A 21,971-nucleotide genomic window follows, 5' to 3' on the forward strand; every position below is an offset into this window, starting at 1 on the left:
TTTGTTTCGCGAATACATATTTGCAGTTCGCGAAACAAGAATAAAATTGATATTTGACAAACTCTAGACATAGCAATAATAGTTCGATAACTTTTTTATTAAAAAAGTTATAGTTTGACAGAGTTCGTTCAAAATATATAAAAAAGCAAAAGAGATTTGTGAAATATTTGAATGCATTTGTAACATCCAGAATATAGCCAATTTTGTGATTTTTACAATGATTACTCTATTATTTTTGCTGCTTAAACAGAGGGAGCCTAGTGTTTAGTCACTTCGCACCCCACCTTTTACCCAATTCGTATGCAATCACATTCTGAGTGAACCTGAACGTCGCGCTTAGCCTCGACACCAGGGTGAAGAAATGAAAATATTAAATACTACATTTCTCCGAATGGAAATTGAATCCACAACCTGCCGCGTTTACAGTTATACCCTCTTGACTTTGAAGTGAAACGCGGCCTACATCGCAAAAACTTTAGAAGCCTATGGTTATTATAAAGGTATTGGAAGCCATAAAAATAGCGTATTTACATTTATACAAAAATAATTTTTGTGATGATTTTAAATATGAAAAAAATTACAATACTTGTATTGTATAATAAATGAAATGTATAAATGAAAAAAAAAAAAAACTAAATAATAAGGACGTTAAATTTAACGTTAAATCTTCAATAGTGTCTCACTTTGTAAGTGAAAATTCATGTTCCGTATTCCGTATATTACTATTAATAAATTAACGTCTTAAATGGGGGAACTGTAAGCGATTTCCGGTTAAATTTACGCTAGCTAACTAGAACTGATTGAAATACATACATATATGCTCTGTTTTAGAATAAATAGTAAATTGTTTACGAATAAATGTTTTTTTACTAAGGCAGTCTACTAATTATTATACTTAATGAACCTTCTAGCTAACAGCAGCTACTCAAAAACGTTAATTAGCGTTTAACTAAATTGCTGTCTGTGCAGCTGTTAATTTACAAATATTAGAAGAAAATACAAATTACGAAGCTTATGTTATTTTTGCTATTATAGTCTACTTACTTATCAATTACGCTCTGGTAAGGAGGCAAAGTGCGTCGTTGAGTTCCGCTATTCGACATTCAAGCTTTCCAAAATTCGGCGGGATCTGAGGGAGAACGGAGTGTCTTAACACTAGGTTCCTGGGTTCCCTCCGGCTACCCTGCTATTTGGGAAATACAGCGTAAAGCTGAAAAAAAATGTCCCACAAAGTTCATCAAAGATATATTTAAGCCATAGCGGTGTAATCCCAACAAAGCTTATCGCAATACCTTAAGTAATCAATGGCCACCATAAATTTATCAAGATGGGGGATCTAAATTCCTTTCTAAGAAATAGACGAGAAATTTATTGTTTTCGGATTATAATTACTATGCCCTTAATATTCAAATATAATATATAGATATTGTAGGGGAGATATTTTTATATTTTCAACATTAGTACAATAATTATGTAATTCCTCCTAATTCCTTATATGAAAAGTAATTTATATTAGAAGAAATAATAAAATAAAACTAAATATATTTAATAGTTGAGAGATGTTTGGATATCTCACCCTTTGTTAGGAAATGTACGGAAACCACAATTTCAGTCTTAACAATAAATACTGCGTTAAGCTGATTTGTACGCGGAGCTTTCGTTAAATTTAATTTACTCATAAAATATTCAAAGTTTTCACCAAGGCAACGAAATATTTCGTTAAATTAAACTATTTTAGCTCTTAATACTAGGTTCCCTCTGCCTACCATGATGTATTCGAGATACAGCGTGAAGTAGATTTAATTTTAATTAAATTCAGATTTTTTTTAATTCGGTACGTCGAAAAAAAAGGAAATCCTTCTTGTTCGTCTGACAGGACTATTACGTGAAGATATTTTGTATTAAGCGACGAAGTGATTAGTGCTCAACTGGCACGCTCGAAACCCCATAAATTAAGAACTGAAGTCAAGTATTAAGCAAAAATATCACCACTCCAGGTCTAAAGGTTAGAGCACAGAAAAAAAATGAACTTCTAAGAAAAAAAGTAACCTTCAAATCCATTAAAAGATGCGAGCATCGTTTTGAGGCCGTCATGGGGCAAAACCAAAATCGTGCGATTATAAATGCGACAATTGTGGGTTCGATACCCATTCGGGGGAAATATTTTTTTTTTCAGACTGTAATAAGAAGACACTCAATACATACTGTCTCCAAAATTAGGAAACGGCGATCCGTTCTTACCTATTACTTGATGCCTGCTCTGCTTATGGGGGGTAAAAAGTGAAAAAAAAGATTCCTCTTAATTCTTTTTTTCTTCTTATTCTCGTTCTTTTCTCTAAATTTTAAAGTAAAATATACTAATGAATATTCATGCACAATGTTATTTTATTTACGATCAATTAAGGTTAAGTAAAATAAAGTTTTACAGATTGTCAATTTAAAGTTAGTACAAAACTTTTTGAGTCTCAAATTTAGAGACAATAGTTAGTTTTCAAATATACAAAGTAATCGGGATTTGACATTGTAGTATAGGACCGGCTACTAAGGTAAGGTCGTCTACTGTCTAATCGTTGTATTATTTTTTCAATTTTTCAACTTGTTTGCTAAAGATATAGAAAATATTTTCATTCAAAATATCAAATAACTACATTTTCTTGTTTGTAACAAGTCGTAACTCGATTGAAAACATGTAGCACGCTGACTGGCCGTAAAGGCATCGATTGCAAGTTCGATTTTAACTCTGACAATAGAAATATTTCCATTTCTTCACTCTGGTAACAAGGCAAAGTGCCGCGTTGAGCACCGCAATAGCACGAAAATTTAACAAAAAATGGAAAACATAAATGGATACAACGTAAAGCTAAATAAATATAGTATTTAAACAAAATAAATTCTAAAACATGTGTGAACACATTTAAAATTATTTGACCACATAACATTACATAACAAAACTCTAATAATATTTATATTCATATAATAAAAACCTTTTTCTGTAAACAAATATCAGTTGACATTTTATTATTGTGGTTCACGTGTAAAACGTAGGTCGCGTTTAATAATTTAACTGCTTCTGACATGTACGTAACAAACTTTTTCGCTAAAACAATCAAACTAGTTCAAACTTTTACTGTTTGAAGTTCTCTTCAGATTATTTATTATTTTTTTGTGTTATTATTACTTTTTCGTCTTAACTGGTATAATACAAAAGGTCATAATACCAGTGTTTATGTACAATTATAAAGCTTCAACATTTACATCATTAATGTTTTGCAAGTCGTTTAAGTGTAGTGTTTTAACGATTCTTCTTTATTCACTAGTGAAGGTGTATTCTTCATTAACTCTCAAATATCCCATTAGATATTATGCTACTACCACATTTTGATTTCTTATTTCTATCTATTTTCATTTATTTCATTTTTAAGATTTTAGCTTGGATTCGTATAATTTTGTGTTGTAGCCGTAGTAAGAATATCTTTATAAATTATAAAAAAGACTTTGTAAATATTCTTTCTATTATAGGTGAAAATTATATAAAATTTCTCACAGTACTTTCTGAAATTTACCCGAAATATATATAAACAGTGCTGCGAGAACCTTAATTTATGTCACGTAGTGTTTTTAACCGCCTTTTGTAAGAAAAGGAAGTTATCAATTCGACTGTATATTTTTTTTTATTATTTTAATTATGTATTAACAAATACAATTTCTTTTACATGATAAGCATAATACTAAAGAATAGAAAGACCAGCAAGCGATGAAAGCATCTACCTATTAACATCTATAAAACTTACATTATCTGACATTGCTTGATTATTGAAAGCCAAGCAATTATAGTTGTTGTGAATTTTTTCCACCATATCTAGCTGACTGTCCATCTATTCAGTCGTTTTTTGTCCATCGGTCTGTGAGGCCGTTCGTTGATTTGTCCATCCGCCCATCCGTTTTCGTGTCCGTCAACCAATCAGCCCATCAATCCTTTCAAATCTGGAAATTAGTTTACCAATACCTTGTCGACTAGTCCTTCAGTCAATTAATTTCTCACGCTATTTTTGACTCCTTCTTGTCGCCCAATTTGTTTCAAAATTTGCCTGAGTGATCAAATTCAATGACTATACAATATTTTTACGCGAACATGATATTCTGCCTTGAAAGACTATAATAGCGAAAATAAAAATTAGACCTAATAAGGAATTTTACTTATTCCTAGTAAGTTTCGATTCCATTCTAAATTTTGAAGTAAAAATCATGTATGCTATGCCTTTGCTTTCATATACATATATATATTCATTATATATGTGAAAGTGGAGAATGGAAGCGTATTAATGGGAACGTAGTGCCTTAACACTAAGTTCTCAGGTTCCCTCTGACTACCCAGCTATGTGTAGTTGTTCTAGAATAATTTCAAAAACTATATACCTACTCCTAGAAAACTATCACGTAAAAATAATATTTACGAAATCGTGCTACTGCTGAAACATATCGTATGTTGTATAATCGCGTCTAACGATTATGTCGAGTGAGAGTGAGAGAGAGAATCAACACGCAATTACTCTAGCATTTAAAGAAATGACTAACAAAGTGTCTCAAGGATACAGCGTTACTAATCTTATTACATTCATGATTATAAACTTTCCAAAAGCTGTCGACAGCTAACCTGAATACATTTATTTTACTAGATATTTTGTTAAAGAATTTCATTTCTTAATTATAATAATTATATTTTAATATAATTTTAGAAATTCTATTACATATTAATGAATAATGTATCTATAACTACACTATCACGTTCAGGTCGTTGATGACAATGTAACTTAAGCTGTGTATTAATTATTCCTAAAATACATTAACCAGAAACCATTACCGAAGTCTGCATACAATATATGTATGAACAGTATTACCTTTCATAGTTTAGTAGGTGCTGACTACAAACACCGTATATTATATTGTTGCCAACACCTTAATTTTGTGGCTATGAACAGACAGACATACGTACATAGTTATAAAATAGAAAAGAGAAAATAGTACTAGTTTTAAATTATGTGTTATTTGTTTTTTTTTTATTTTTTTTATATTGGTAAACAAACAGCTTATATAATACTTAAAGCATACTTCATATCTATATTACATTTGCCAATAAAGTTTAGTGTGAAAGTTTAAAATGAATATAAAAAATGAACTTTTAACATACATAAAAAAGTTATAAAAACGAAAAGTCTATATAAAGGAGATAAAAGTTGCCAATTAAAAATTAAATTAAATTAAATGAACTTAAAAAAAGAAAAAAAAATTGTGGTAATAATTTCAAAATATCGTGAAACGACTTATTAAGTACCTATTTAAGGTAAGATATATATAAATTTTCGCACTATGAAACCTAAAGAAAAAATAATTATCACACCTCTAAAGAAGAACTACATAGAATATTTCTCCTATAGACTTAATCAATTTTTAAACATAACACAATTTAGTCAAGTGTTACATATTCAATTCATATAATAAATTTCCGAAAACATATTATCAGAAATACACATACATATTTCTTTGGTAATTTTATTACTAAAGTACTCAAGCAATAAAAGAAACCCCAATTTACCCTTACGGATCCTCTTTTGCATATTTGGAAAATAGATCATTATAAGAAAGAGGGCAAGCTATAAAAATATTTAATTTAGGAATGAATGTGGCTTCTTATCTGAAATACGAATTTAATTTTACCTTTTTAAATCAGCTTCACGCTATATCCCGCACATAGAAGGGTAGGCAGTGGAAACCTAGTGTGCTGCATTCTGGAGGCATTGCATGTAGAAGTAGTGGTGGAAATAAAGTAATATATAGTTACATATAAAAAAATATATAAAATACAGTAATAGGTTGCTACTACCTTTAAAATTTATAGGTTGCCTTTTAACAATGAAGTGGTGGCCGTAAATTCCAGGCGAAAGTGTAATAAGTAACTATTCCAATTAGCCTTACAAAGAACTATGAAATCTTCGTAGGCATTCCAATTTTCACTACAATACTCTCCATTTCATAATAACACTGAACGATTTAATCAAGCTAACAGTCTTCAATGAAGTCTTATATAGAATCTAGATATATTTTTATATTGTACTAGCGGCCCGCTCGAGGTTTCATCCGCGTGAACTATGTTATTATTAATTTCTGTCTCCATGACTACGTCCTAGTGACGTCTATGCAAAATTTGAGACTCATAGCATTTGTAGTAACGAAGTTTCATACAAACTTTCGACCCCAAAAACAACCCCTTAGAAATCGAATGTTGCAAATTCCCGTCTTAGCGAGCACCTACATCCTATAAATAACTCCTATGCAAAATTTGGGATTCCTAGCACTTGTAGTTTCTAAGATTTCGTGATGAGTGAGTGACCTTTCGATTTTATACATATAGATTAAAATTATTTATTCCCGCAGGAAAAATTAAGAAAAAAAGGATAAATATAACTAGACAGGCTGTGTGTTTTAATAAATATAGACATTTGTATTGGAATCTCAAACATCAGTATTAATTTAGAGCTAACCAAATCAACTGTAAAAAAAGAAAGCCTATTTCTCTAAATGAACCTCTTGAAAATCCTATAACGACGTATACGTGATATGAATATTCAAAGCAAGTTTTCAAAAGCTTTGTGTTTGTGCGTAGCTTTTCACTGCAGACATGTACATAGTCGTATTTCTATGGTTCGTATATCAAACGTTAGTTAATTTAAAACTTTTTCTATTTATTTTAGAACAGTTCCTATATGAATATTCGCTTTAATCAAACTCTATTGAAAATCTTACTCAAAAGTGTCATTTTATATTGATATCTCTGTATGAATTAAATGTTTATTAAACACAAATTCATTTACCTAATTGGACGGTTTCCAAAATGCACGGGTTCGAATCTCGTATCGTTGAAATTGTTATATTTTTTTCAGCTTCACGCTGTATCCCGCACACAGAAGGGTAGGCAGAGGGAACCTAGTGTTAAGACACTCCGTTCCGGGTTGAGTGGCAGAACTCAACGCCGCGCTTTGCCTCAACACCAGAGCGAAGAAATGGAAATATAAACGTAAATAAATATTTCACTTCCTCGAGTCGGGATCGAACCCACAACCGCCGCGTTACAGTCACCCCCTTGTGCCGCTGCGTCACGACGGCCTCTGAAATTGTTATATAAAACATATAAAAAAAGTATGTTTAATTCCTAAGTGAGGAATAACACTTTAAATACATAAAAAAAAGTTCAATTTGTCTATAAATGTTATTCCTATCTACATACATTATAAATACATAACTATTATCTTTATCTTTATAATTTACATTACATCTAAAAAAAACATATAAGTACGTATTCTAAGTTCCCTCATAAACCACCTTCTTAAGCAGGCTTTAGTTGTCGTAGTAAAAGCAGGCGACCGTATAATTTAATTTACTTAGATTATTGGAGACTAAAAGGAATATATTTATAAGATACAAGCTTAATCTATCTATTATATATTAAAGTTGCAACGAGGATTAATTATATATGCGTTGCCTATTTTCTTTCAAATAAATTTAAAGCAAAATTAAATAATATACCAAATTCTTTCTTTTCCATATGATTTTATATACATAGATAGCCATTTATATGAAAATATACAAATGCCAGACCAGATTTTCGTGAAAATAGAAAAAAAAACAATAGTTTTACACTATTTTTTTTAGATATACCTACTATTCAATATTACAATTAGATTTATTGCTTTTATTTCAAATAAATTCTTACTAATATCTAATTTTTTTACATAGCTGAGCCAAAAAGTACAAATAAATTTGCACCATATTTTCTAGGAAGCTGTAAATTGTACAGCAGGTGCACACAATCTGAACGATATATTGACTTAACTTACTTATGGAAAAAGCCTTAAACGAGAATTGCTCAACAAATTCTACCGTAAAATATAAGGAAAAGTTAAGAGTATCAGTTTTCTATAATATTATGTAAATGATATTAAAAAACTCGATCGTTGTAACTCAACGACACAACGTCTGATTTTTTGCGCGAAGGTTGTATGTTCGATTCCCACTCGGGATAAAGAATTATTTCTATTTTCTTGCCGTAGTAACAAAACAAACTGCGGTGTTGAGTTCCGCAACTCAATAAAAGAAATCGGAGTGTCTTAACATGTGGTTCCCGATTTTCTCCCGAATTTTTTGAGACATTACGTGTTAAGTGGTGGAACTTTTGCCTAGGTTCCAAAGTGAAAAAATGAAAAAGAGCAATGTCAATTAAATAAAATTTAAAACTGAAATAATTTTGCGGGAAGTGGGTAGCGGAGTGTTTCAACACTAGGCTCCTTCTACCATGCTACATGTGGGATATATTGTGAAAAACTACAGTATTTAATTAGGTAAGAAAGGATAATTTGCTATAGATATTTTAATTAATTACCCCCAAACATTTGTGCGCAAGCTGTTGACGTTTCATTAAGAGAGCTAGCATCAAAATTTACTTCCGGTATTTAATTTGTAGAGATTTAAACATGGGTAAATTGATTTTCTATTTATATTGAGATTTCACATTAATAATAATAAGTCTGATTTAACTTATTCTAAAAATATTTTTAATTCTAGCTGAAAGCAGAGAGTTTAGTGTATTAACAGAGAGTTCTGCCTGCTTTATGTCAGACAATTTGCGAAATTAAAAAGTAAAAACAAATTTATTTATATTTTTTGTATTTATTATTACTTTTTAAAAATCAGCTTCACGCCTACAGCATGGTAGACAGGCTAGTGACAGACTAGTGTTAATACACTACACCGCCCACCGTTTTTGTATTTTTTATACTAAAACATAACCCAATTCTATTTAAAGAACAAACTACCTCCAGCCGCTCAAGATATAGAGAATTAACGTGGTAACTAGTCACCGTCGTCGGACAATTTCCTATCCATTGCTCCGTCGAATAGCCTATTATTATTAATGTAAAAATAGGAATAGTAAGAAGGACGTAAAGTCACTTTTTGAAATCTGATTCAATATATTGGTATTTTTCATTTTGATTAGAATACTTACTAGTGTATAAAAACGACGAATGAATTCTTGAGTCTTTGTGTGTTGTGGCGGAACTCAACGCCGCCTTGCCTCGTTATCCCAAGTGGTAATCGAACCCATTACAACCGCACGCTTGTGCCTCTGCACCACGAAGACGGACTCATCTGAAGTTTATTTGTTGAATGAAGTCTTACCAGGTTTTGATTTTTAGATAAATTTAATTCCGACTGTAACATTATATACAACGCTTATATATTGTAACAGTCGTTCTAAAATCTTATTTTCATCAAGGGAATCGATTTAAGATCGACAATTCATTTTTATAATAAATATATTTGCGTGAGGCCGTCATGGCGTAGTGGCACAAGGGTGTGACTGTAACGCGACGGTTGTGGGTTCGAACCCCACTCGGGGAAGTGAAATATTTATTAACGTTTATATTTCCATTTCTTCGCTCTGGTGACGAGGCAATGCCTACCCTGCTGTGTGCGGGATACAGCGTGAAGCTGATTTATTTATTTATTTATATTTGTATGTTATTTACATATAACACTATCCATAATACGTGTAATTTAATTCTGAACGTAATTAAAATTAGCTAATTGAGAAAGCAACAGCAAGAAAACTGCTGAACTTTTATAAGTGATGCTATTACGTGTCTTCATTTAGTAGAGTTAGTAGAGCTTGCTTACGGCAAAATTAGCGCTTTAAAAATAAAATAAACTAAAGTATATTAGAAAAACAAATTTTATAAACGGCTTCACACGAATGGTGATATGAAAATAGTAGATAATTGTATGTTTCACATAATACTTTATACTTTATAGATAACATAGTGTTAGCTCACTCTGTTCTCCACTTTCCGCCCAAGAAACGGAAATATAAATTTAAGTAAATATTTCGTTCTCTGGAGTATAAGAGTAAGAAAAGACTGGGTACGGCTAGGGCGTCGCCGCAAAACGACGCGCAGGCACATCGCCCTACACCTGCGACAAGTGGGCAAGGGCTACCGTGCCAAGTACGGGCACGGTTAAAGACGCAAGTACCCAGACGAAAACTCCGCTTTGCAACGTGGAATATTGGCTCTCTAACCGGACGATGCAGGGAACTCGCAGATGTACTCATGAGACGTCGGGTCCAGTGTGCTTTCCTCCAGGAAACTCGCTGGAAGGGCAATAAGTCCCGTAACATCGGACAGGGTTACCGGCTTATATACACTGGGTCACCTTCGGGTAGAAACGGTGTAGCGGTAGTGCTATCTGAAGAGCTTCAGAATGGGCTCCTTGAAGTTGACCGTCGCTCCGACCGCTTGATGCGAGTGAGGGTACTGATTGAGGGCGTTATCACAAACTTAATCAGTGCTTATGCTCCCCAGGCGGGATGTAGCGCGGCCGAAAAGGAGACATTCTGGGAGCAGTATGAAGGAGTGCTACTTGCTGTGCCGTGTACCGAAGTGGTCTTAGTTGGGGGGGACTTGAACGGGCACGTCGGTAGGGCTGCTGAGCCGTATGAACGTGTTCACGGGGGTTTTGGGCACGGTCTTCGCAATGCAGAGGGAGAAAACATTCTGAGAACCTGTATTGCGTCTGATATGGCCGTCGTGAATACGTTCTTCCAAAAGAATTCTCAGCACCTTATCACGTATAAGAGCGGGTCCCACTCAACTCAAATAGACTACTTATTGACCAGACGGTGTCATATGGGCAGGGTAACTAACTGTAAGGTCATTCCAGGCGAAAGCCTAACGGCCCAACATCGTCTTCTTGTCATGGACTTTAACGTCACTCCGAAGAAGAAAGTAGCCGAGAAACGTAGGCCTCGGATCAAGTGGTGGTTGTTGAATGGACCGATGCAGACCGACTTCCTGGCAGAGGTGAAAAGTCACGATATTTCGACGAACACCGAGACTGCTCAGGATGCTTTTGATCGGGCTCAGTCGGCAATCATTGCGGCGGGCAGGCGAGTTCTTGGCCTTTCTAGGGGAGGACGTGTCATCGACAAGGAGACATGGTGGTGGAATGACGAGGTGCAGGAGGTGACTCGTGAAAAGAAGGCTGCCTTTAAGAAGTGGCAGGAATCCAACTCTCCTGAAGACAGACTGGAGTACACAGTAGCTAAACGTGCCTGTTAAAGAGCTGTAGCCAGAGCCCGCAGTAAAAGTTTGTCACCATTGTATGATAAACTTGAAACTGTGGAGGGGCAGAAGCTCATTTACAAACTGGCACGTTCCCGGGATAAAGTGACGAAAGATATCGCAAAATGTCTTTGCGTCAAAGATTCCCAGGGCACGCTGCTCTGTAGTCATGCCTCTGTGAAGGAGAGGTGGAGAAGCTACTTCCAGGAGTTGCTGAATACTCAGCACCCATGTAGTCTTCATCACGACCCACCGCCTAACCTCGGACTTATTGCCCCAATAACCCTTGACGAAACACGTAATTGCCTTCGACGCATGAAGAACGGAAAAGCGGTGGGACCTGACGACATTCCGATCGAAGCGTGGAAATCGTTGGGCTCTCTTGGTGTGCTCATGCTTACTGACCTTTTTAACCATATCTTGAACACTGGTAAGATGCCGCATCAGTGGCGGCTTAGCTTCATTACCCCTATTTACAAAGGAAGGGGCAGTGTTCAAGATTGTGGTAGTTATAGGGGCATTAAGCTTATGAGTCATACCATGAAGCTCTTCGAGCGCATGATCGACCTCAGGCTCCGCCGAGAGTGTACTGTCTCTGAGTCTCAATATGGATTTCAGCCAGGATCGGGCACCATGGACGCCATTTTCGCCCTCAGAACTTTGATGGAGGCATACAGGGAAAAAAGGAGAGCTCTGCATGTGGCCTTTTTAGATCTGCAGAAGGCCTTTGACTGTGTGCCTCGTCAGTGTATCTGGTGGGCATTGCGATCCAAAGGGATCCCTGAGGCCTATATTGAGATTATCAGAGACATGTACCACGATTCCGCTTCTATGGTTAGGACTGCTGTTGGCGACACTAGACCCTTCCCGATTACGGTGGGGGTTCACCAGGGCTCGGCTCTTAGACCGTTCTTATTCAATGTAGTGCTCGATACTGTCTCGGCTCACATCCAGGACCAGCCTCCATGGCTGATGATGTATGCCGACGACATAGCACTCATTGCCGAGAACCGACTGACGCTGGAGCGTAAAGTGAACCTCTGGAAGGGTACGCTTGAGAACGGCGGTCTTAAACTAAATGTGTCGAAGACAGAGTACATGGCCTGCGGGAGCCGGGACTCGAGCACCATCCTTATAGGTCCTGAGCCAGCCGTTAAGTCGGAGAAGTTCAGGTACCTTGGATCCGTTATGCACGAGTCTGGAGGCATCGACCACGATGTCCATGGCCGGATAAGCGCTGCCTGGGCCAAATGGCGGGAGGTCACTGGTGTGGTCTGCGACCGCAGAATACCGCCCAAGCTCAAGGGGCTGATATACAAGAGCATCGTCCGACCGGTTCTTTTATACGGCAGCGAATGTTGGCCAGCACTATCTCGGCACACTCAGGAGCTTCACGTCACGGAAATGAAGATGCTGAGGTGGATGTGCGGCGTAACGCGGTCTGACCGCATACGCAACACATTCATTCGAGGTAGTCTTGGGGTCCGTGACGTAGCGGATAAGCTCCAAGAGAGTCGTTTGAGATGGTTTGGCCACGTTACGCGCCGGCCTAAGAACTATGTCGGACGCAAGTGCCTTGCTATACCAGTCCCTGGGGTGCGACCTCCCGGACGCCCGAGGAAGCGCTGGTTGGATGTCGTGATGCAGGACATGAGAGCCAATGGTCTAACCACCGAGGATGCAAAAGATCGTGCAAAGTGGAGTAGGTTGTGTAGGAAGGCAGACCCTGGCAATTAGCCGGGATTAATGCCAGGAGGAAGAAGAAGATTTCGTTCTCTGGAGTGGGTATCGAACCCACAAGCAGGACGTTACAGTCTCACCCTCGCGCCCCTCCGACACGACGACAGTTAATTCTTCAGTTTTATAATACGAGTTTAGAAAAAAAATAAAATATGAAATGTGCTATAAATATTAATAAAGCTAAAAAGTTTTCATATAGATTTTCATAATAATAATAAAACTTTAGGACTGTACCTACTCAAGTACTTACTGGTAAAACTATTTTCATTAAACTTAGCTCCACAGATACAATACACATCCCTTTATCCACTTAACAAGGGACATTATTAAATTTTGAGGACACTTAAAAGATAATTTCGCCTTAGATAGGATTTTTTGAAACGTTCTTAAAACCGCTAAGATTAAAGTACAAGCTTATAGCAAAAGTTAATAAAAGAAATAAAATTACATTTACTTGTGAGAGAATTGCAATTTATACATATTTTGTAAGCATAATATATATAGCTTAGCTAGAACATATAAAAAGAAATAGTACCTAAATAAGACTGTAAAGTTATATACTTTTGAGCTAAGTTAGTTTAAACTAATAATAGTTAAAGAGCAATATTCATTTTACAAATTAACAATATTTAATCATATTAAAGTTTGAGTCATTTTTTTCTTATTTATAATTTAGTAGGGTTTTAAAAGACCTTTTTCCCCACATAGCACGGAATCCTATTGTTAAGACAGTCCATTCCTCAGTTTCTGCCTAATTTTAGATACATTACGTTTAAAGGACTGAAAACATAGATAACTATATCAAAATATATAACTATAAAAACCTTATTTTAACATGTTTACTTACTTCGTTGACCTAACATATGTAAATACAATAACCAAATAACCTAACTACCGGTATTATAGACTTGCAAAGGACAATGGCAAAGTGCTCTAAATGTACTATTCAATTTGATTCAAACTTAATGAAATCAGAGGCGAAGTAATAGTCCCCATATAAGACAGGAATGTAGTATCCAATTGCCAATAAATTTTACTAGAATATAGTCAATTACCTGCCTAGATTAAACCCCTTAATGAGCTTTGTGAGCTTTTAGTGTTAATCCTTCTATATAATATACTACCTACTACTAGCATAGGAATAAATGAGAAAAAAATAATTTTATATACAGAAAACAATTGCAAAGATATATTTGTAGTTAATTTCTAACAAAATGAGTGTATACGTCCACAAACTTAATATTCATTTACTAAGTTTTATAAGTCATTTTCGCGTTTTGAGTTGCTATTTATATAGTTTATTCTATTATAGTTTATATATATTTATGTATGTGTATTGTTACGTATTGTATTTTGTGTATATCATATTGTGTTGTATTTTTTTTTGTTTGCACATTCATCTTTTTATTTAAATTAAATCGAGCACACATTGAATTTATACATGTATTTTTATTTCTAAAAATGTAAGCAATAAATAATATTTATTTATTAATAAAGAAATTTGTCTGTAACCCACGGTGAACGAGTCAGACTCGCACTTGACCAATTATTGTTTAGTAAAGCACTTATATTTTTGGACCCAGCTGGAATTCTTGTATACTTGTTATAACAAATTTTTGCTATTAGTATCTCTACTGCAGGAACATTTTTTTTATCTTACTTACAAATAAGCTACCTACGTTCCAATTTTACATTTTTCTAATTAAAATAGTGAGGTTAATATATAAGGATAATACATAAAAATAACACATAGAGATAAGTTCTTTAAGTAAAATAACCTTTTTTAATATAAAATCTTTAAAAATAAATAATAGATAAATTAAATTTTATTAATTTAAATATCAACATAAAAACTATAAGATAGAACAATTACACAATACGCGAGCAATACCCAATTTACATTTTGAACGCCGATTTTCCTTTATTTCGTAAATATTTTATACATTTAGAATTATTACATTTCAGATTTGTGTTACTGTCAGATATTCTTCTGTCAGCATAAAAAGGCATTATTGAATCATTTTGCGACTGACAAATCTTGTCTTTAATATATTTTTTGCAAATATCATTGAAACGTATATTGTATATAATTCTTTACAAATTATATCATTATTGATGTAATAATTTTATATATTACATTTATTGTGAGGCAGTCGTCTAAAAACTTAATAACGGTTTTATTTTATTCCCTTTTAACACTTCTATCATGACAGTCCAAGTCTGGGGTACAAGCTATATTACTGTAAGGTTTCATCCAAATCTGTTCAGTAGTTTTTGTGTGTAAATGGAACTAACATCCATCCTCCCAAACTTTCAAATTTGTAATATTAAACGGGAACTCGTAAGGGGAAGGATCTAGTTATTCCCTAAAAGTGGACTAAAATTGAAGGACGGCGCTTTCTAACACTAGATTGGTAAACATTAGCCCATTCCGCCAAAAAGTTTGAGTCTTAGAAGCAATTGATATTAATTATAAAATTTGTAATTTTCTATTAATTACGTTTTGTTTTATAAATTTCTACCATGTACTTCAAAGACGGCTCTCTGTGAATAATTTCCAATTTAGAGTCTGTAGAGATAGAGGAGTTTGGACAATGGAGAAGATCGTTAATGCACATTTAAAGAGGCCTCTTAAGCCTACGCTCGGGTCGCAAGTCCCAGGCGCCGCTTCGAGCTCCTACCCTGCAACGCCACCCCCACACACCCACACCATGAATCCATGTATTTTTTTCCGTCCGTGGAGTTGTTTATTATCTAACATAAAAGTCAGTTTCACGCACTATCCCGGACACAGCAGGGTAGGCAGAGGGAACTTAGTGTCCTTAGTGGGAATCTTAGTGTTGAGTGGCAGAACTCAACGCCACGGTTTCATTTACTCGAGTGGTGATCGAACCCACAACCACTCGCGTTTACAGCCACACTTGGCACTCAGGGGCACCTTCGTTACGACTGACCTGTTTCTTATCTATAACATATTTATCCTTAAATATAATGGACAAAAGGTGAAATAATATACAGATCATACTCGTATATATAAAATGTATAAAAATAAATTAAAATAGAAGGAATAATAATAATATGTAATGTATGTATGTTATGTATATAGGTATATATGTTATTTTATTAATATGAAATTTTTAAATGTACCTTTGGAATATTAAAAGCTTCGTAGTCCTGCAACAAACACATATTATTCTACTTTTATTAATTATAAACATGTGTATGTGCGCTTGAAACAAGTTAAGTAGAAATTTTAACTTTTTCAGAAAATTTTAACATTTAACAGGAAACTTAAAGAGATTGGGGGTGTTATAAAAATAAAAACAGCAAGTTAACGTAATATTTTTTAATTTCAATTCTTTTTATAAGGACGCAGGACTTTCAAGAAATCCTCTCCTAGAGCACTCTTCAACGAATAATTTCTAGACTTCTACAGTTCCCGCTTCTTAGGCTGACCTTTGCCTTTCAGCGAGTGTTACTAAAAGTAGAACGATATTGCTAGACACACAAATGTAAAGCTCAGCTTAGACCTCGCGAACTGTACACATATTATTACCGACTAAGCAGTGTCTGTTAGCCATTAGGAACATATTTTCTTTATATACATATCTAGATTATATATAGATAGGCTGGTAGAGAGATCACTGCAGCTGCGTGCGTATGGAGAGCGCGCGCACGGGCGGTGCGGGTGCGAGGCGCGCGGCGGGGGGCGCGTGCGAGCACGTGTGCGTCCTGCTGCTGGTGCCTCTCCGCGTTATACCCGTACCACCTATGAATTTTACGTTCAAATTAACTAGTTTAGTGGTTTTTTAATAGTTTTTAAATTCTCTATTGCAAATTGTGCAGGAAGAACTTAATGTGTTACACTAAATTTGAAATATAAAGTCTTAAGTGCAACAAGTCAACGGCCTGCTTTTATCAAAACATGAAGTCATAATGATTTTTCTTTGCTTGCATTTGAGACCTGTCGTGACGCAAAGACCTGACGTGCGACTGGCACGACAGGTTGTGGGATCGATTTCCTCTCGAGGAAATTAAATATTTAATATTTTCGCTTCTATAGCGAGGCAAAGCGCGGCGTAGTGTGGCATTCATTGTTTCTGCCATGTTTTCTACCATGTTTGGCACTCAGTGGAAGTGTCTTAATAGGGACGGAATGTTTTAACACTAAATTCCCAATTTCCCTCTGCCATCCCTGCTATGTGTGAGATACAGTGTGAAGATATATAAACTAACACTTAAACATTTGGGCTATTGTTAGTAAATTTAGTGATTATTATTAATACAAAATGAGTAACGTACTTTTCCTTTAGACATGAACTTGTATTTTGTATATAAACAACAAAAATGAGCAAAATAGTATAAAGCGAAAATAAAATATCTTTAAACATTGATTTAGAAATTATTTATATTTTCATAACTTGATTTAAAGGAAATTCGAGAAATAAATTTACAAATTTTGCTGTTATTTAAGGAAATTCTTGATTAGATTTTCACTTAACAAAGATATTTAATCCGAAATGATGATAACAAGGTGACTGATGTAAATAATATTTTAGAAGTAATTTATCTTTGACGATGTCGCTAGGCAGAAGGTAAATAAATATCTATATTTATTCTATAGAATATCGACGAATAAAGTATTTCAATTATAATTTCAAACAGAAATTAAGAAAACATTTGTAAACTCACCTGACATGGGAATGCCGTCACACATACTTGACCGCTGTCCCAAACGCGATGAATGATCTACCCAGAAAGGAAGAAAACTTCCAAGAACCTAAAAGTAAAAGTGAAGGTTTATGAATGAGCCTATAACCAGGAAGTAGTGGGAATCGATACCTTTATAGTTTTCCACGTTGGACAAGGTTACTTTTTATAGAAAAATCGCTTAGAACGTATTTATAGGTACAGTACTTTTTATTTCAAATCAATTTATATAATCATAAAGCTTGTCCGATGATATCGGTCTACAAATCTTGGAAATATTTCATTTGTGTTACAAATCGGTGTAGGCCGACGTCACACCTACACTATATATGAACACTCACACTAATGCAAAGCCAGCCTAGATCTCGCGAACTGTATTCTACTCCTTTTTCAAGCTTTAGTAGGCAAAATGTGCCAAAACAATAAAATTACTTTACCTCTAATATTACAGATATTTTACTGATTTGCCGTATTAATATCATTGACAATAAAATAAATTAAAGTATATAAATTGTAACCTGTTTAAATCCTCGTCGGTACCTCGCGTTCATATAGCAGTATATAATGGGGTTGTAGCAACAATGCGACATCGCCAGCCAGTGCGCTATAAACCACACGTACGGCATGCCCGGCCACGTGGCCCACGCCTCATCTGACTCGTGGATTGTCCAGAGAATCTATATTCATTTTAAAAAAATACTACATATAAATAATATTTGTCATATTTTTTTAAAATAAATCAAAATAAACTGAAATCAGCTTCCCGCTGTATCCCTCACACAGCAGGGTAAGCAGAGGGAAACCTAGTATTAAGAAACTCTGTTCCCCACTTTCAGCCGAATTCTGGAGAAATTGCCTCAACACCAGAGTAAAAAGGATCGAACCCACTACCAGTCAGATTTACAGTCACACTTTGTGCCCCTGCGCCTCGACTGGCCTCAAATAAAGTAGGAATTTTCTAAAAATAAGACTTACTTAATATTGGAATGGATCTTTACATGAGTAATGTATGTTTTTCTACAAAAAAATATATATAATCTATATATATAAAATCGAAAGGTCACTCACTCATCACGAAATCTCAGAAACTACATGTGCTAGGAATCTCAAATTTTGCATAGGAGTTACTTATAGGACGTGGGTGCTCGCTAAGACGGTAATTTGCAATATTCGATTTCTAAGGGGTTGTTTTTGGGGTCGAAAGTTTGTATGAAACTACGTTACTACAAATGCTAGGAGTGACAAATTTTGCATAGACGTCACTAGGACGTAGCCATGTAGACAGAAATTGATAATAAAATAGTTCACGCGGGTGAAACCGCGAGCGGGCCGCTAGTAATCTATATATATAAAATCGAAAGGTCACTCATCACGAAATCTCAGAAACTACATGTGCTAGGAATCTCAAATTTTGCATAGGAGTTACTTATAGGACGTAGGTGCTCGCTAAGACGGGAATTTGCAATATTCGACTTCTAAGGAGTTGATTTTGGGGTCGAAAGTTTGTATGAAACTTCGTTGCTACAAATGCTAGGAGTCTCAAATTTTGCATAGACGTCACTAGCACGTAGTCATGGAGACAGAAATTAATAATAACATAGTTCACGCGGGTGAAACCGCGAGCAGGTCGCTAGTATAATATATTTATAAACAATTATTTGTCTAATAAATCTAATTCCAGTAAAAGAAAGCACGCCACACGTACAACAATACAGATAGTATAAACTAATACTTACGATAAATATGTTGAGTGGAAGCCAACATACGGTAAACACAATAACCACCGTCACCATCATCTTAATCATCTAAAAAAAAATTTAAATGTTTTTTTAATTTTTATATTAATATAGCGACTAAGGCCTGTTAGGCTAAGTAAATAAAAAATAATAAAAGTAATTGAATTTTACGTACCTACATTATAATTATACCAAAATGTAAAAAATAGTAATATATAAAAAGGCAATCTTTTAATATTTTTTCATATTCCTTTTTACGAATTTATGATTATTTTTTACATATTTAATCGACCTAAATCAAAGGAAACGTTTTAAAATATATTAATAATCTGTGTCACATTTATTACGTCTATTAAACAGAACTACATCTTACTATTAAAAGGAAACTGACAGATTACAGATAGCATTAAAGCACTTTTTCCATTATTATTATACAAACAAGGATCAAAATCCACATACTAACTTTTAGCACATTTGCGGCTTCAAAACAAACATAACATTTTACATTGAGGAAAGTTTGTTTGTCGACTGTGAATTTGAAATTTATATCTCTGATACGGGCTGCTCATATGCTTCGAGCTGTAAACCTCGCAGTTTGGACAGGGAAAACATTTTTTGTGGTACGCACATTTTTAGGGTTGACTTTTCTGGCATAATATGGAAAGTTTATGATCCTGTTATATTTTGTGACACATAGGCATCTAACAAATGTACGGTTAGGAAACTTTTACTATGTTATAGCACCATATCAGTCAATTGTTAGTTAGCTTCGTTTAAAATGTGTAAAGTTGTGTCTTTATAATGAGTATAAGGAAAAAGTTCCTATTGTTCCTACAATTATCCTATTTTACAGACCGTCCAGTATAATTTCACAAAATATGGACCTAATTTAATATAATTTAAATATTTTTAAATTACACACTGCTACAATGAAAATGCCTCTTCGGACAAAAAATATAAAACTATTTTGTAACAGAAATGAATCTTCAAGCGAATAAGCAATTTTGAATATTTACAAGTAAGCTCATGCTTAGTCATAAATATTAATATAATTTTTACCTTTCGTTTGGAATGCTGTATTCGCATATCTCTCGCTGTCTGCGCCTCCCCTGGAGGACGGCCGCCCCATACGACATGGGCTATGCGCGCGTACGTACACACCAACGCGGTTAATGGTAGTCCAAATTGAAGTACCATGAGTGCACATGAATATTGCTCGCTTTGTCCAGCCTGCCCCCATTGTTCGAGACAAACATCTCTGTGAAAATATGCAACCCGTTTATGAATAGGTACATGGTCTGACATTCAATTAATTGAGTGCCTGATAAATTCTTAATAATTTATTTTCATAGACAATACAATGGAATTTTCATATATGAATAAATTTTTAATTTATTTTTACGGTAGTAGTACTTTATCCTTTTATAGCGTTCTCTATTATGTATTTTTTTATATTAAATACTTTGTGCCTGTATGACGAAAAACAACTAACTATATTATTAAAATATTTTTAGCATTTTTTAAAAGTTTCACGAGTTACCGGTTATATATAAAATACATATACTTACGCCTTACAATATTCGTGCCACTCAGTCGGTCTTTGTATTTGCGATACAATAAAAATTGGGGCAGCTGTAGACAATGCTCCTCCCCACACCGCTGCAACTACCATTTTAGCAGCAGTTGTTCCTAGCCTAGGCCTCAAAGGCCTCATAATTGCCATATATCTGTCAATAGATATAGCTAACAATGTGTATGCACTAACTAACACTGACACTGCCTGAGAATAATTTACTATTTTACACATGACTACGCCAAACGGCCAGTATCTAAGCACTAACATGGATACAAAAGAAAATGGCACACAAAACATAGTCATTAATATATCTCCGATAGCCAAGTTCATTATAAAATAATTGGTAACTGTCTTCATGCGCGGTGAGCTTTGCACCACGAAACACACGAGTCCGTTGCCGATTAAAGCGATTATAAACACAGTGCAGTACATTAAGAAAACACACGATTGAAAAATTGGCGTCGCTAGAAAACTTGCAGACGCTGTCGGTGAACAAATTCCGTCGTCGACCCATGCTGGATTAGTGTTATTTATAACTGTATAGTTATGTTTTTCAGGGTTCGTCGTGTCGTTGTTACAGAAGTTACTACAGGTTGTAGTTGGATTGAAGTCGTAATTTTCAAAATTTTCATACGACTCAATCATTATGTTTCACATTTTTGTATTCAATACTATTTCGGCATGTTTCAAGAGATATCGATGTGTTTTAATTATCTGAAACAAATGAAAGGTTTTTAAATAATAACCGATTGTAGATAGATATCTAATATTTTTTTATTTTAAGCTCTAGCCCTTATTGTAAGCCTTTTAGTAATAAGTAATGAATGACAATTTAGAAACAATTTTACATTTTTTCTAAAATTATTTGTGCAATATTTTAAAAAATGTAGGTAAAACGTGACAAATCGAGTACACTAGAACAAATAAACGCGAAATGAAGTGAGAAATAATAGCAGCCTAAAAATATAATAATTGTATTTAAGCAATTGTAACGAATTCATAACATTAATTTGGATGATTCGCAGTACATTATATTAA

General features: G+C 34.5%; 1 protein-coding gene across 1 annotated transcript; it reads right to left on the minus strand.

Annotated features, from left to right (window-relative positions):
* Nucleotides 1–16,288: 16,288 nt before the first annotated feature.
* On the minus strand, nucleotides 16,289–21,641 carry LOC146538135 (RYamide receptor-like). The gene is made up of 6 exons (XM_085186723.1): nucleotides 20,926–21,641; nucleotides 20,417–20,615; nucleotides 19,358–19,426; nucleotides 18,140–18,298; nucleotides 17,604–17,691; nucleotides 16,289–16,680 (listed from the first exon to the last, which is right to left on the minus strand). Exons 1-6 carry the CDS (start codon nucleotides 21,576–21,578, stop codon nucleotides 16,553–16,555), a joined length of 1,296 nt encoding a protein of 431 aa, XP_085042849.1. The 5' UTR covers nucleotides 21,579–21,641; the 3' UTR covers nucleotides 16,289–16,552.
* Between the last annotated feature and the right edge of the window lie 330 nt (nucleotides 21,642–21,971).

This window comes from Heliconius melpomene, chromosome 6, assembly GCF_056956725.1.
Source record: "Heliconius melpomene rosina isolate 202511_hmr_F chromosome 6, ASM5695672v1, whole genome shotgun sequence".
Classification (NCBI taxonomy): Eukaryota; Metazoa; Arthropoda; class Insecta; order Lepidoptera; family Nymphalidae; genus Heliconius; species Heliconius melpomene.